Here is an 18,541-nt window from a genome sequence, read left to right as displayed (position 1 = left end):
TCAGATTTAATTTTCAATTTAATTTTATATGGAAAGTCGGCATTTCAGAATTTTTATAAGCTTATAAATAATATAAATTATTCAAATAAATTTTAATTAATAAGCGCATTAAAAGCAGATCTAAAAATTCAGTTTCCTATTTCAAAATTAATTAAGTTTATAATGGAATTTAGAAAATTGGATTTTCTTTTATTAATTTTATATTTAGGAATATCAACATGGAAGTAATGAAACGTATTTTATTTATTGTTGAAGTTTATATTATTAAAATTTTTTTTTCATTTAAGAAAGTGATATTTAAAGAAGGACAAATATAGTTATTAAAATTTACTTAATGGAAAAAACATTATATTAAATTTTAATTTAACATTAATAAAATTTGTATTTTTTAAATATAATCCGATTTTATAAAATAAAATTACGTAAATATATTATATATATATTAAAAATAATATTGAAATTCGTTGAAAAATCTCGTTGTTTTCATATGGAACGTATATATATGTATGTGTGTATATATATATATTTATTTATAATTGGCAGACATCTTGACATAAGGAAGGTTTTGAATTATTAAATATCTTGAGGATTTGCAGGATTTTCATTCCTCTAACTCCTCATCAGATGGACATTTCTTTTTAGGCATCTCATTTATAACTGGCACTGGCACAAGATGTTCTTTGCTTCCAAAGACTTAATAATTATAACAAAATATATACATATAACTCATTTATTATGTTATCTTTTCTTACATTCTATATAGGTGCATTATTAATACATAATTTTAAAACGCTTACCGGAATCCATTCCTTCATTTTCTCTATAGATTCCCTGATAAGGATAGACAGATATGTGCCCATAACTATTATGGCTTAAGCTATTACAATGTGAACTTTTGCTTCTCATACTCCTAAAAGGTGTCTGAGAATCCTGACCGTCCTGAGTTGCGTGTGACGTGATGGAACTGGTAATACTAGGTAAACGGATATCTAGATGAGAACCTTTCTCTGTTATTATCTAGTGAATGAAAATTATCGTTGAAAAATAATACTAAGGTTTCATAATAGTTGTTGTCAGGATTAATAATCAGCTTACCTTGTTATTCATTGCATATAATTTTGTTGTTATATCACGCGCTAAAAGAACTGAAAGTACACTAGCCAAATACGTTTCTTTGATAAGTAAATACTCAAGATTTTGCCTCTGCCAAAATATATATCGGCAAGAAGTAGCAGCGATAATGGACACCTGAAATAATACAATAAAAATTTCACACTATTAGAGAATATTATTTGCATAAATTTCAAATTTATACTTATTATATAAAACATAATGCTAATTCATCATCATGTTATCTCCGAAATATTTTAAAAAAATAAAATAAAATAAAATAATTAAGCATACAAATTAATGATCAAAGCCAGAAAAAAATTGAAAATAATGTAATCGTAAGAATACAAAGCTTGATATACCTCATCTAATTCTTATATAAATATTAAAATATAAAACCTTGAACTTATCATCTCCTCCTGATTTACTCGACTCAAATTCTGGTGAATCTAAAAATTCTTTTGGATGAATATGATGTAAAAAGTGATGATCCGTTATGACATTAACTCTGAAATAACCAATAAAATTTGTTAAGATGATAAATATGTTTACACATCATTTAGAATATAAACGTATTGATTTATTCGTTTCGGTGTATTGATAATTTCTGTTTATTCTCTTAAATGTTGTTTAGTTAAGATGGATATTTTTAAAAATAAAGTTATTTTGGCATTCCTGTAATAGCGCATGTTGTTCTTTTAAGAATTATCTTCCATAAAGACAACAGAATNAATTTCTTAAAGTTAAATTTAAATGTAAATAATACATATTTGGATAGCAATTCACGTATTGTATTCCAATATATCGATCACTGTAAATTTACTTCTAGATTTTTTTACAATAAAATAATTTGTTTATATTGTAAGAGACAGAAATCACAGGGAAATCGTTTCAATTTTCAATAATGTTATTGAGAGATTTATTCAATAAATACTTATATTAATATTAAACAATATTTACTCAGCATTTTTAACCTAATCGTATTTGAGAATTAAATCAAATTTTATTAATTATCTATGATATTTAATATAATATAAAATGATTTATATTCTCAATGTTTATTTGCATTAAATATGAATTTATGATTTTACAAAACTTTACGAGATACGAGTTTATAGTTAATAAAGTGTAACGTCAAAATTAGCTTTACTACTGTTAATTATATCATTTAATTAAATATAACTGTTATAATTTATTAAATAAATTAAATTATAAATGGTAAATATTTTCGTAAAATTTGAAAATATTTTAATGAATCAAATAAACAGATAATTTTCGTTTTTAAATATTTATTTTTTATATGAAATATATTGTAGATAATACAATTATCAAACAATTAATACGTACAGTACAAAATAATTACTGTATCTCGGAACATAAATATTACATATATTGTGTTAACGTTGAGGAATATAGGAAGCCATATCAAGATATACAAGTATATATATTCGAGATTTAAACATACATTTGATAGATTTTTCTTTAATTATCATTGGAATTTGTCTGCCTCATTTTATGTATATTTAAAATTGATTTTTAAATGATTTTTAATCCAAGATGGTTTTTATCAACATCCAAAAACTAAAATTAGTTTTAAATAAACATAACTTAAAATGTAACTAATAAAAGAACGAAGCACATTATCAAAGCGTAAATGAGTTTATGGAATGTGATAACTTTCATGCTTCAGTTATTCTTTATCTAAATACTATTCTAAACACATGAACATATACGCCACTAGATATTGAGCCAAAATTTCGTTGAAGCTAAGCTCCTAGTTTGCACCTTGCCCGGCCATTGGTTAGCCGTTTCTTTGCATTAAATATAAACATAGACACATCACTCCACTTCACAATGACATCATATATAACTAAAGTCTACGTTCAATANTGAATATGATGTAAAAAGTGATGATCCGTTATGACATTAACTCTGAAATAACCAATAAAATTTGTTAAGATGATAAATATGTTTACACATCATTTAGAATATAAACGTATTGATTTATTCGTTTCGGTGTATTGATAATTTCTGTTTATTCTCTTAAATGTTGTTTAGTTAAGATGGATATTTTTAAAAATAAAGTTATTTTGGCATTCCTGTAATAGCGCATGTTGTTCTTTTAAGAATTATCTTCCATAAAGACAACAGAATGATCTGGATGTTTTCCAACACTTACCCTATCGCTATTACTTTACAACTGTTCTTATCTTTATTTTTTATGTTTTGTGATGTACAAACCGCTGTTTTACTTTTGAAATTTTATAGTTGCAGACGTCGCATTTTTGTTCAATTTTCTCAATGGGAAACAAATTAAGTTAAAAAGCATTCTTAAAAAAGAGACCTTGGAAGTTTTTCTTATATCGAAATTTTTCTATTTTACTTAAATAACAACAAACTCTATCATTAATATACATCAACCGAAATGAATGCAATTTTATTAGATCAAATACTGTGTAATATCAGTAAAATTTTCCTATATATACATACACATATAAAAGCATATTTCAGATTGAAAATAACCGTATATGTTTATCGAATATTTAATATATAGGAAATGCCAAAATGTCGTAAATTACGGTTGTTAGGAATTTAGTTTTATTTGGCTCTCTTCCAATATCATGTTTTTTCATTTGTACAATAACATTACGTACCGATATACATATCGAAAAAGATAAAAAAATATATTAAAATTTACATTAGAAAAAACTTTTAAAAGTATTGTTTAAAAAGTATTTAAAATGTTATAATTTTATTAGCTTACTTTCCTGATAACAATAATCCAAGTCGATCCGTTCTGGTAAGATTTTGCATAGCGTAAGCTTCTCCAGCATGAAGTGATAAAACTTGTCCGTATTCTAAACTGACTAATTTCTTAAACAGCAAACGGGATACCTAAAAATTAAATTGAAATATTAAAATAAAAGTTATATATATATATAAGTAAGTTTAATTCATATACGTGAAGTAATTAAATTCCTACTTTAATCCAATGCTTAATATCTAGTTTAATGTCATTTTGATTATGTTCTAGAAACTTTTATGGTTTTAGTAATAATTAATGCATAAAACTACGTAATATTATTATAAAGAAAATATTATATATCTAACTTATAAATTATAAATTATTTCCAATAAACTAAAGAAAAGTTAAGTCAGAAATTTATGTCAAGTAATGATTTATTGTCACGATCGTGTTCTGAATATAAATTGGATATTCAAACGTTAATATCATTAAAAAATTCTAAAAATATTTAAAATATATAATTTCTGCATTTATTACGAATATTTTATTCGTTTTTTCGATTATAAATATGATAATTTTAGTTAAAAATCATATCTTTATCGACGTAGTTCTTAGTACTCGAGATTGGTATTTGTATCGCTTAGTAGTTACTATAGGTGACAGAATTTACATTTCAGTTTTAATTTTTTATGATTTATAATTTTTTAATAGTTTTTCATGAAAGAAAAGTGTTAAAATCCAATAAAAATAAACTGTTTTATATTATCATATTAAATTAGTAGTGAAATATTCTTACTTGAAGAGGCTGAAACATAGTTAGATAAACATCCTCTAACTCGGGGGGTAGTTTAATCTGTCGTAAAGTGTAAAGGAGATACAAAGCCTGTCCCATATTTAGTAACATAAAACAAAAGTTCCATATAAAGACGTCGGGTGCACAAATAATGTTCCAGGCCCACGTTGAAAATACCAAAAAACCTGAAAATTAAAAGCATATATCTTATATAGTTAGGCGACAAGCTTATAATATTTCTATTTTATTAAAATAGCTTTGTACTTATAGCTATATTATATATATAAGTAATTTTATACAAATTCGTTTTATATTATTATAATTTAACCAGGTACAGTACATAGGGACTAACTTAATTACCTGTAAAATTTTTAAATTTCTATTTACTTCCACGTTAAGATAATGATACCGTACAAATAATGCATTCACACCAGTAGTAAGCATAGATATAAAATCGATAGAACACTAATAAAATACGTACCTGTTTCCATAGATACTATACATACATTATATGATATCAGTTAGGAGTCATTGACCCACTACAAACACCTGGATGTGCATTACCCGACACACCTGTTATAGCTGACTCACTTTCAAACTACAGACAGGTGTTTGAAAACGCAGGTACTTTTGTTATAATTTTAATAAAGGGTTTTTATATCTTACCTATAATCAAAAGTCCATGCATAAATAGGATACCATAAGTTCCATTGGGTGCCAGATAGGAAATACAAAAGAAAATATTAGCTAATTGGAAAAGGACGTGTTGTGGTTGTTGCCAGGTGAGACAAGGTGATGCCTTAATATCGATGGTACTGTTAAACGGCACATTGTTGTCTGGAGCGAAATTAATGGTAAAGTTGGCGAACAGAGAAGAGTTGGTTTCGTCTGTTGTGTTACTCTCTTCCACCTCCCCGATATCGAATAGAAGTGACCGTCGCCATGGTGACAAAGCCATCACCTGAAAGAGGATATGAGTTTTCATTAAACTTAACAATTAAATTATAACATTTGAGGATTCAAGATCAACTTTTCGATATCTTCTATACCCTAATTTTAATTTATATCAATGATTAAATATGTTCGTTTTTAAAGCTACTCAAATTTCAAACTAACACTTAATATTTATAATTAATTTTCATCAATTAAATTCAATTACATAACCAGAAAAGACAAAATAAAATTACCACCAATAGATTTTAGTTTTATACATTATAAAGCCAAAATATTTAATTTGAACGGAATTAAATTAAAAAATTAAATATAACATTTAATTTGCTCAATTTTTAATTTTTTTTTAAATGGAAAAACGTAAACTAACTTATGATTCTATGTAAAAATCTTATTAAGATATCAATATTAAAATTGCAATATAATACGATAAAAAAAATTCCAATTAATTATCTTCTATAAATTATTTTAAATTATAAAATAACATTTAATATCGTTAAAATTAAATTATTAAAAATAATGCTTATCATCTCCTCCTGATTTACTCGACTCAAATTCTGGTGAATCTAAAAATTCTTTTGGATGAATATGATGTAAAAAGTGATGATCCGTTATGACATTAACTCTGAAATAACCAATAAAATTTGTTAAGATGATAAATATGTTTACACATCATTTAGAATATAAACGTATTGATTTATTCGTTTCGGTGTATTGATAATTTCTGTTTATTCTCTTAAATGTTGTTTAGTTAAGATGGATATTTTTAAAAATAAAGTTATTTTGGCATTCCTGTAATAGCGCATGTTGTTCTTTTAAGAATTATCTTCCATAAAGACAACAGAATGATCTGGATGTTTTCCAACACTTACCCTATCGCTATTACTTTACAACTGTTCTTATCTTTATTTTTTATGTTTTGTGATGTACAAACCGCTGTTTTACTTTTGAAATTTTATAGTTGCAGACGTCGCATTTTTGTTCAATTTTCTCAATGGGAAACAAATTAAGTTAAAAAGCATTCTTAAAAAAGAGACCTTGGAAGTTTTTCTTATATCGAAATTTTTCTATTTTACTTAAATAACAACAAACTCTATCATTAATATACATCAACCGAAATGAATGCAATTTTATTAGATCAAATACTGTGTAATATCAGTAAAATTTTCCTATATATACATACACATATAAAAGCATATTTCAGATTGAAAATAACCGTATATGTTTATCGAATATTTAATATATAGGAAATGCCAAAATGTCGTAAATTACGGTTGTTAGGAATTTAGTTTTATTTGGCTCTCTTCCAATATCATGTTTTTTCATTTGTACAATAACATTACGTACCGATATACATATCGAAAAAGATAAAAAAATATATTAAAATTTACATTAGAAAAAACTTTTAAAAGTATTGTTTAAAAAGTATTTAAAATGTTATAATTTTATTAGCTTACTTTCCTGATAACAATAATCCAAGTCGATCCGTTCTGGTAAGATTTTGCATAGCGTAAGCTTCTCCAGCATGAAGTGATAAAACTTGTCCGTATTCTAAACTGACTAATTTCTTAAACAGCAAACGGGATACCTAAAAATTAAATTGAAATATTAAAATAAAAGTTATATATATATATAAGTAAGTTTAATTCATATACGTGAAGTAATTAAATTCCTACTTTAATCCAATGCTTAATATCTAGTTTAATGTCATTTTGATTATGTTCTAGAAACTTTTATGGTTTTAGTAATAATTAATGCATAAAACTACGTAATATTATTATAAAGAAAATATTATATATCTAACTTATAAATTATAAATTATTTCCAATAAACTAAAGAAAAGTTAAGTCAGAAATTTATGTCAAGTAATGATTTATTGTCACGATCGTGTTCTGAATATAAATTGGATATTCAAACGTTAATATCATTAAAAAATTCTAAAAATATTTAAAATATATAATTTCTGCATTTATTACGAATATTTTATTCGTTTTTTCGATTATAAATATGATAATTTTAGTTAAAAATCATATCTTTATCGACGTAGTTCTTAGTACTCGAGATTGGTATTTGTATCGCTTAGTAGTTACTATAGGTGACAGAATTTACATTTCAGTTTTAATTTTTTATGATTTATAATTTTTTAATAGTTTTTCATGAAAGAAAAGTGTTAAAATCCAATAAAAATAAACTGTTTTATATTATCATATTAAATTAGTAGTGAAATATTCTTACTTGAAGAGGCTGAAACATAGTTAGATAAACATCCTCTAACTCGGGGGGTAGTTTAATCTGTCGTAAAGTGTAAAGGAGATACAAAGCCTGTCCCATATTTAGTAACATAAAACAAAAGTTCCATATAAAGACGTCGGGTGCACAAATAATGTTCCAGGCCCACGTTGAAAATACCAAAAAACCTGAAAATTAAAAGCATATATCTTATATAGTTAGGCGACAAGCTTATAATATTTCTATTTTATTAAAATAGCTTTGTACTTATAGCTATATTATATATATAAGTAATTTTATACAAATTCGTTTTATATTATTATAATTTAACCAGGTACAGTACATAGGGACTAACTTAATTACCTGTAAAATTTTTAAATTTCTATTTACTTCCACGTTAAGATAATGATACCGTACAAATAATGCATTCACACCAGTAGTAAGCATAGATATAAAATCGATAGAACACTAATAAAATACGTACCTGTTTCCATAGATACTATACATACATTATATGATATCAGTTAGGAGTCATTGACCCACTACAAACACCTGGATGTGCATTACCCGACACACCTGTTATAGCTGACTCACTTTCAAACTACAGACAGGTGTTTGAAAACGCAGGTACTTTTGTTATAATTTTAATAAAGGGTTTTTATATCTTACCTATAATCAAAAGTCCATGCATAAATAGGATACCATAAGTTCCATTGGGTGCCAGATAGGAAATACAAAAGAAAATATTAGCTAATTGGAAAAGGACGTGTTGTGGTTGTTGCCAGGTGAGACAAGGTGATGCCTTAATATCGATGGTACTGTTAAACGGCACATTGTTGTCTGGAGCGAAATTAATGGTAAAGTTGGCGAACAGAGAAGAGTTGGTTTCGTCTGTTGTGTTACTCTCTTCCACCTCCCCGATATCGAATAGAAGTGACCGTCGCCATGGTGACAAAGCCATCACCTGAAAGAGGATATGAGTTTTCATTAAACTTAACAATTAAATTATAACATTTGAGGATTCAAGATCAACTTTTCGATATCTTCTATAGCCTAATTTTAATTTATATCAATGATTAAATATGTTCGTTTTTAAAGCTACTCAAATTTCAAACTAACACTTAATATTTATAATTAATTTTCATCAATTAAATTCAATTACATAACCAGAAAAGACAAAATAAAATTACCACCAATAGATTTTAGTTTTATACATTATAAAGCCAAAATATTTAATTTGAACGGAATTAAATTAAAAAATTAAATATAACATTTAATTTGCTCAATTTTTAATTTTTTTTTAAATGGAAAAACGTAAACTAACTTATGATTCTATGTAAAAATCTTATTAAGATATCAATATTAAAATTGCAATATAATACGATAAAAAAAATTCCAATTAATTATCTTCTATAAATTATTTTAAATTATAAAATAACATTTAATATCGTTAAAATTAAATTATTAAAAATAATGCTTATAGAATTAAATAAAATATAAATTTACCCTTTATAAATAAGTACTTAATAATCCAGTTATGAAATGTATAAGGAATAAATAATAAGCATAATAATGTTTTAGGATGAATAAATTCCAGGACATTGTCCTGAGATGATTCCCCACTATCGATGACGTGTTCTCCAGATGAACATTGTTCTCTTTGTTCAGCCAGACACGCTTATAGATTCGTATGCCAGCATCCCAAATCCACGAATAATTCAAGCTTATAGTGATAAAATAACTATCGACTACCCACACACGTATTACACATAAGTTTCATAACATATAAGCGAGAACATATCGTAATAGGCGAAATAGACCAAAGAAGTTATAATTTTTGCATACATAAACGAGATTTTCCGATGGTAATGTATCGTGGATGGGTGGTGTGCTGTGTTTGCACTGTGTATCCCTCGGCTACGTCAGAGAAAAATCAGCCTTTATAGATCCGTGCTGAGGTTTGTATTGTCGTGTACTGGGTACAATCAGTGGTAAGAAGTCGAGTAGAAAGGACCTATGTCCACTCACCTTGGTTAATATGTTGGTAGGATAACTAAACTGGTCTCCATCTTCTCTGTGACAGGTTCCATTGTTTGGGAGACAGCCTGCTGTCTCCAGCTCTCGTCTCCATGTCTCCCGGCTGTCCACTGCCAGTGACTCAACCTCGGCATCTCACCTCCCACGGTTCTGGGTGCTCTATATAAATGCTACCGTTTTAACGGTGACTCCGTTCTGAGCGCTACAATTTAACAAACATAAACTTGCTTCTATTAGTTAATAATACGTTTTAAAGTTACAAATTTTTCCTTGAAATATCATATAAATTAATTAAAGAAAATTCTAATTAATTAAAAATAATTAATTTCTGTAATTAATTAATTTTTTCAATTAAAATAAATATTCCCTACATTTTCTGTAATTTTACACAATTTTCTACTTGCGCGTGTATCACAACTTAGTTACGTACAAAAATTCAACATCGTACACGTGTACAAATACCAGTTATTTGCTTTTATTAATACTCTTCCTCCATCTGTTGACAAATTTATAAACTAAATTCAGGAACACGGCATTTGATTTTCATTAATAAATATATTATAACATACATATATATTTAGATAGACAAATAAATAAATAAGTATATAATTTATACAATATGAACTGTATAGAAATATTATTTAATTTAAAAATATAATTAAATATAAATATAAAAATTAAAACTAATTTATTATAAAATGATGAATTTTTGTATTTATAAATTATTTAATTTGGATAGGTATATTTACTATGAATAATAAAAAAAAGTGATTTTCAGGTGTTTTTTATATTGTAAAGTGTAAATTATATGTTAGTCGTATCTGCTATGTAAAGGTCGCATTTTGTACTGATTACCTCGTTATCTTTCGTGATAAAGCATAATAAAAAAATAAATAAAAAAAATTTGTTTGAACAAAATCAATTGTCAACTGCATAGTAAAATGCCTGAACATGTGGTAGGGTGGCCGAGCGGTCTAAGGCGCTGGTTTTAGGCACCAGTCTCATTGAGGCGTGGGTTCGAATCCCACCCCTGCCAGATGCGTTTTGCATTAGCTTAACACCGCGTGCTTTTACTATTTTCCAACTGTTTTTTGTTTATTTTGTACATTTTTATTTATATTTTATCCGATACAATAAAAAATTTTCAAACTACTCTACGCTTTCTATACATTTGCATCACGAAACGAATCGATTAATGTTATTATTATAATTATTATTACTTTATATATTACGTTTACGATGGAGTGATTATTATATTAAAAAATTAAAACAAATTAAATTAAGCGAAATTAAAGCTGGATAATGTGATAATAGATGGCAGTATGTAGAAAAGTACATAAAAATCGAATCATACTTGTCTGCTTATGTTGTAACACGCTATTAAGCATATTTTTTTTAATGCAATGTAAATTATTATTATTATACTCAATAAGCACGCAAATTAATATTCAACGCAATATTCGATAGATTTATTATTTTTAAGTAATATTTTTTGTCAACAGATGGCAGCATTATTTAACATATAAGGCGTGAATTGCTTCTTTATTACATTTTTTAGTTATATATTATTATTATTATTATTATTATTATTATGAATAATTTTACATATAAAGATCCGTAATAGGCATTAGAACTGTTTGAGATGTATAAAACATCATCGCACTTTACGTAGAAAGTATCAATGATTTTTATATGTATCTATAAAATTTAGATTTAATGAAAAAAATCCTCTCAGAATCGTATTTCGTGCTCGATAATATGTAAAAATCATTTTATTTTTATGATTAGAAAAACTGTTGTAAAGTCAATTCTTTATTATAATAATGTTCATTAAATGTTGAGAATTAGATTAGTTCCATAATAGTAACTTAGTGGCATAATAAATAATGAGCAGAAAGTAATGCTTACTGCTTAAGTAGGGTAATCTTAATAGAAAGATTCTTGTTAACTTAAGATTAGTGTTTAAGAAAAAATAAAGTGATGTTAGGAAAGAAAGTTTATTTCGTTCAGCTTTTATTTAAGAAAAAGGGATTCGTTTCCTGTTATCCAGCCATTTGGACAATCCGAGGTATGTTGTGATTGATAAATGGAGGAAAGAATTTTTTTTTTCCTTTTCTTTTTATTTAAGGACAGAATAGCCTGTGGAATGACAAATCCTCTTTGTATTAACCTACATCCGAGTTTACTTTTAATTAACTGTCTTCATCTATAAACAAGTAACTGCAATTAATGTAATGTTATCGAGAAATCATTATATATATAATATATAAATCATTTTCATAAAATAAGATTTAAAGTAAGATATGTAAATAATTTAATGAAGAAATGGAAAATCAGATGGCGCTAGCTGTTAAATATAATGTATAATCATATCCTGTTTTTATAGTATATAATAAATTTTAATACAGTTATGTTAATGTCTGCAGTAATAATTTTTTAAGAACGTTTTAAATTCGCAGAATACGAGGAAGAAAACGCGAAAAAATTATTATAATTTTTAAATTTTTTTTTTTACTCGTAAACTTCATTATATTTTTCCTCTTAACAGCAGATGTAATTTTTTTTTTTAAACTATCAATTTATATTTCAAATAAGTAACATATAATTCACACGTAAACAACATATTACTTTAATGTTGTATTAAAAATTTATATGTAAATGATATTATAATATGCTATTTCTTTAGTTCAGCCAAAATCGATATATTTATAAGAGTATTTTTGATTAGAAAATGTATCTGTTTTCACGCTTTTTATCTGTATTTGACCTCCTAACCATGTAATGAGATTTGTTTGGAGTGTCCCTCTATTGGCTTAAAGGTATTAACTGGACAAATGAAAGGGAATAAATTGAAAAGGTGAATTTAATAAGAAGAAAAATTAATAAATAAAATGACTTATTCTCTTCTAAATTTATTTCCAATAAATTTGGCAAAGATGTGTTTGAAATTAAATTATTTTAAAATAAATAAATGATCTTATTTATTTTTATTTTATATTTTTTAGTGTTGTTAGAATACATTAAAAATTGAATTTTATTCTCATTCGACTTAGATAAATTGAATTTGGGAAATAATAATGATTAATAATGTAACTAATTTACAAAAATTGGTTGTTAGTAATATGAGAAGCATAAAATACGCCCTTCTGTATAAGCAGTGTCATGCCCATTTTTTGTTCATTGCAGTAATGGTGATGATGATGCTGATGCTCCTAAAATATTGATGAACTGTATGTTTAGCTGTCTCTCGGGTATTAATTGAACCACTCACTTGTATCTGTTATTGCTGGATAATATATTTGTCAAACATGGAAAAACTATATAAAAATTGTCAACGACATTGGTTTAATTATCGTCTTAAAATAATATAAAAATAATTTAGAAACGAAAGAAAAGAAAATTTTCATATTAAATGAAAAACACAAATTAAAATATTTTAAAAAATATTGTAAGTTCCTAGAGATGTGTTATAAATAAAAAAATTATAAGTGCTCTATTTTGCTTAAAAAATAAATTATTTTTATATATTTTTATTTAAAATAAAATGTACATTGTTTTAGTTATATTCGTAAATGTAAAAAGCTTAACATAAATTACAATGTTCAATATGTTCTCCAATTAAAATAGATTCTCACTTATCCGGAATCGCATTTACCGAGAAAAGGATTAACCGGGATGAAGAAAATGCCTGTAGATCAGTCATTATCATCACAAATCGCTTTATGACTCGTCAACTTTATAGGATATTGGTCATAAGGAGAAAGAGAATTATATACTTTGCTTAAGTGTCCAGTTTATTTCCAGTAACTATGTGAGATACGTCTTTGAAAATTTATGTTCTGTTTACAGGATACCGATTGATCAGAATTTTTATCAATTGGAATGACATTTTTCTAGTTTATCCCGGATAACCGAGAGTCTTGTACCCGAATAACCGTATTGCTCTCTACATGTCGAAACGATATTAAAGTAGGCCTAACATTCCTCAGTCAGTATTGACCAGTTTGTAGAATTATCCAAAGTTTCAGGAGAAAGTATACAATTGTAAACCTTATATTTCATAAAGTAGTAAGTAACGAATAACATCGGAAGATAGTAATGGCTATGAAACGAACCCTCTTCAATTTTTTTATCGCTCAAAAAGTCGCTCATTTAAAAATACTATTACCCCGAAAGAATTGTTGTTTAAATGATCTAAATTTTGATTGTTATGCATCTTATACGGCGTTTTCTTTTAATAAAATATAATCGCTTATATCACACTATTTGTAAAGCTACCATTACATATTATTTTAGATTTTTCGAGCGATCTTTAACACCTTTAACAAATACGCTTATATTCGAAATTCAATAATATAGGTCCTAAATTTAAAAAAAAAAAAAAAAATACAAGTGTACAAAAGAAAATAAAAATTGATACATTTACAATTAATTACATTAAGAAAAAAAATAATCTATTAAATATAATTTATTACATTTAAAAAAGAAATAAAAATTACAAATAATTTTAATTATGCAAAATTATACTGATGTAAAATTAAAAATATTCTGTTAACATAAAATTTTAAATAAATGTATGAAATTAATTATGAAATTCCAAAGTTAAGTTTTTTTGGCATTATATAATTCGTTTGGCATATATTGAAATTTAAATATTTCAAAACTATTGAAATATTCAAATTTCAAATATTTCAAAATTTTTCAATATTGCTGCATTAAAAATTTATACAGAAAGTTTTATAGACAACTTAAAACATTTTTTATTGTATTCTCAAAATTTATTCAAAGTTATGCCGAGATGAGTGGGTTTTTTCCTTTTTTTTCTTGTTTTTTTCAGTAGAAAGATTAAGCGATTTGAAAATAGATTCATCTTTAAAGTTCCGTAATCTAATTTTGATTATCCTAATTATTCACCACTATTTCTTTTTCGATTTTTAAAAATTTTCTCTACATTTTAAAGTAGATAGAGTTTGATAGGTTGATATTTCTTTTAAAACATTCCAAAAGTCATCAATAAAATATTTTAAAATCAAAATAAATATTTGCTCGAGAAGAATTAATAAAAATTTTTCATCTAAAATAATATTTATGTTCTGTAGTCTGTTAATAAAATTAATTTTAAATCTCACAAATTTCTGTTTGTCTTTAATATTTTGTGAATATTAAAAAAAAAAAACATGAAGAAATATTGTTTATATAATTCTATAAGTTGAAAGAACTGTGTAAAATAATATTAAACATTTATTAGTTTTTATTTATTATTCTAAACAAAAACAAAGGTTTTTGCAAAACTTGCTGTCTCAAGAGAAATGAAATAAGAAAGATTAAAAAAAATAAAGAGCAATCTACAAATTGAAAATATTCATTTGTGAATCTTTTAAATTTCAAAATTTTTAAAGTCGTTATTATTTTATAAACATGTAATACTTACACATGTATATATAGAAAATATTTACAATTTTTTTTATATTTATAACAGGCGATTCGACCTGAAAAACATACAAGAAGATGTAGTTTAAGTATCTACTTGTGCGTCATAAACACGCTGATAATCAATCATTTTTTGTTGTTTTTCGGTAAATTCTAAGCTGCTATAAACACTAATAGTTCTTGTAGACAACTACACACAAAACTCTATTATTATTATTAATAATTAAGAATCCAAACTAAATAAGAAATCTAATTTGGCTCTAGAAGCAAATTATAAAATATTAAATATATTAAAATGGGTAAAAACTCAGGAAAAACTACTATAGAAAGAAAATAAGAGAATATTCACATGGAATTATTTTCAATGTGAATACTCAGATCAAATGTTCTCGTTTCAGAAGCAAATATGCAATATATATAAATCGATTTTTGTAGTAGTATGTTAAAGGAAAATATTTTTTCTTGAATGTTCGAGTGTTATATAAAACGAGCTCGAGGCCGCCATTTGAACAGACTGATTTATAATAACAAAAATCAACATATATGCAGCCAGTAAGGTAAAAAAATAAATAAATGTACATACGTTCGAAGGAAAAAAAACTAGAAATAATTCGAAAGATAAAAATTTTCGAGAAAAAATCCAATCAAAAGTTACGTAGAAATGATAGATGAATGCGAAACGAGATATGACAAAAGGAAATACTTCAAATATTATAAAAATAAAAAAAAATATTTTATAAAGATTCTTAGACTTGTTGTTAGATAGTTTTGAAATGTCATTTTGTTATTTTAAACATTACAATAATTGATACACGACAATAAATCAAGTAAGTGAACAAATGTTCATTTTGTCATTTGTTAACTAGCCTTTCAATACAGTAAGATGCGAATAATAAAGCTACATATCCAATGATGAATAACACACATTTCTCATTTAGTAAACGTGCTGGGAGTTAATTTCTGCATTGATTTGAACAATTGATCAATCAGTCATCTCTTTATTATAGCGTATTCGTAACTTTAATTAACAATTAAACGTCTCTAATATTAACATTTAATGTTCGGTCGAATAATCGAATAATACCATTAAAACCATACTTATTGTAGTTTCCAAAATGATTTCCATTAATTTCATCCATCTCGAATATTCTAATTCCACTTTTAGATTATTATAGATGAAGTTAATAAGAAAAATATCTATAGGTTTATCAATGTCTCAGGCAAAAAAAAAAGTTATTTTAAATTGAGATAAAAGCGAAAAAATACAGAAATTAAGTCTTTTAATGCTACATATATATATATTGAATAATATATAGGCTATAATACAGTATTATAAATGTGTTTAAATATATATGTTTGTTGTGTAGGTGAATATGTAGGTGTGTAAAGGTGTTTGTTTGTTATATACTGTATATTCTATTTCTTATACATTTACATTTGTTATCTGTTTAGGTTTTTATTTTATTTTATATATTTTGTGTAACTGCTATAGAAAACATTCTGCATTATTTATAGACTATGTTTGAGTTTTTGATTACGTGTGATTTATTTACTTATTACTTTGATTTATTTTTCTTTTATATAGGCCTACATTATATTGTTAACAGTTATATTGCATATATCAATAAAAATTTGTAGTTTTAAATATATTTATATTTTCAAATATTGATGCTGAATATTATTCAAAATGATCAGTTAAAATTTCAAATAAATATTTCCTTAATATTATAAATGATAAATATATTTATTGATATTATTTATATTTATTTATAAAAATGGTTTTTAAAGTATATACTACTTTAATTAAAAATATCATTAATAAATCAAAAATTTACTTTAAATACGATTCTAAGAGATTATTTAGAATTTATAGATGTAAGTTATAGGCTATTTATTATTTATTTGGATGGAAAAAGATTTAATTCAGATCTTCTGGGATTTTAAAGTGAATTGCATTAGAAGAAAATTGCATTTCTTCTTTATTTGTTCAGCTTCATATAAACATTTGCCGTATTTTCAAGATAAGGTTATTGTAATTAAGAGAACTATGTCAACTCTCTTGTGAGAAGAGCTTGGTGATAGTGGATGTGGGCAAATAATACCTCTGTCCATCATATAGAATTGGACAAAGGATGCCTCTCTTTGTTATATGGATTGAAGGACATACAAACGATATATGTTTGTTCGTAGATCGAACAATGTTTAATGGAACATAAAAAGTTTTTATTCGTTTTTAGGACAAAGTTAACTTCACTTTTTCATAAACTAATTCACTTTTGCAATTTATTTTTTATCTTTTGTACTATAAAAACTTATCAAGACATAAAATGGAGTGCATTAATCATAGTAAAAACGCATAATCATTCAAGTATTTGGGCAAAATAATACGACAAAATAAAGCCCATAAGAGGCACACAATTAAAAATATCAGAATAGAATTACAATGCTTCAAATCTTATATAATTATATATGATAAATATTCAAGTATTAACAAAATAACTAGACGAAGTTGAAGAATTTATTTTATTAAGGAAAAAGAAAAGCTCTAAAAACGGATTGTTAAAATTATATTTGTTACATTATAAGAAATGTAATTTTTACCATTTACTTTGACGAGCTTTCTACTCTGATGATGGAAAAATAAAAAAAGATGGCATTAAAATATTAAAAATTTACGTGAAAATCTGACGACTTCCAATTTATACATTATGCAAGTACGAGAAACAAGCTGCCAAATAACTTATTTTTTTCAAACAGTTTGGTTTGGTCTGATGGTGTAAGACAGTGCAACACGTGGGCGATCTGCCAAGGGGATATCACTCGGAAGGACTTTTTATAGAAAACTGATCGCTAGTTAATCCACTATTATTTAGTCGCCTGACGTAAACCCCGAAAACTTCATGTAGCCAGTCTGATGGATAGAAGCAAACCCGCTACAAACTCCCAGTGTTCAGCGATTTTATTCACTCGGCCATTGGCAGGCGTATTTTTTTCAAACGGAGAAACAATAAGTGATGAATCAGGATATCTCGATATTAAATTTGAGACAGAAATAATGGAAATTGGAAAATATAGTTCATACCATTTTGAAGATGAAAGAAAATGATGATAGGTTTGGCGAGAAAAAATATGAATAAATTGGCAAATAATAATAAACTTGACGAAATACTATAATTAATTAATCATTAAAAGTAACTTAAGCGTGCAAAACTAGAAAGTTGAAAGCAATGTTTACAGAACTTTAA

At 25.5% G+C, this 18,541-nt stretch overlaps 1 protein-coding gene and 1 non-coding gene across 2 annotated transcripts; one reads left to right on the top strand and one right to left on the bottom strand.

Moving 5' to 3' along the window:
* Window positions 1-386: 386 nt before the first annotated feature.
* On the bottom strand, window positions 387-10,006 carry LOC111629298 (blood vessel epicardial substance-like). Its single transcript, XM_023373183.1, has 12 exons — window positions 9,858-10,006; window positions 8,499-8,793; window positions 7,836-8,017; window positions 7,058-7,188; window positions 6,124-6,225; window positions 5,316-5,638; window positions 4,653-4,834; window positions 3,875-4,005; window positions 1,510-1,618; window positions 1,096-1,248; window positions 798-1,017; window positions 387-693 (listed from the first exon to the last, which is right to left on the bottom strand). The coding sequence occupies exons 2-12, from the start codon at window positions 8,788-8,790 to the stop codon at window positions 602-604; spliced, it is 1,917 nt and encodes a 638-aa protein (XP_023228951.1). The 5' UTR covers window positions 8,791-8,793; window positions 9,858-10,006; the 3' UTR covers window positions 387-601.
* Window positions 10,007-10,821: 815 nt separating this feature from the next.
* Window positions 10,822-10,902, top strand: Trnal-uag. The gene has a single exon. It is a non-coding gene; the product is annotated as a tRNA-Leu (tRNA).
* Window positions 10,903-18,541: the final 7,639 nt, after the last annotated feature.

This window comes from Centruroides sculpturatus, unplaced genomic scaffold, assembly GCF_000671375.1.
Source record: "Centruroides sculpturatus isolate CEXI.00-Female unplaced genomic scaffold, Cexi_2.0 scaffold450, whole genome shotgun sequence".
NCBI lineage: Eukaryota > Metazoa > Arthropoda > Arachnida > Scorpiones > Buthidae > Centruroides > Centruroides sculpturatus.
This window is presented reverse-complemented; position numbering and strand designations above follow the sequence as displayed.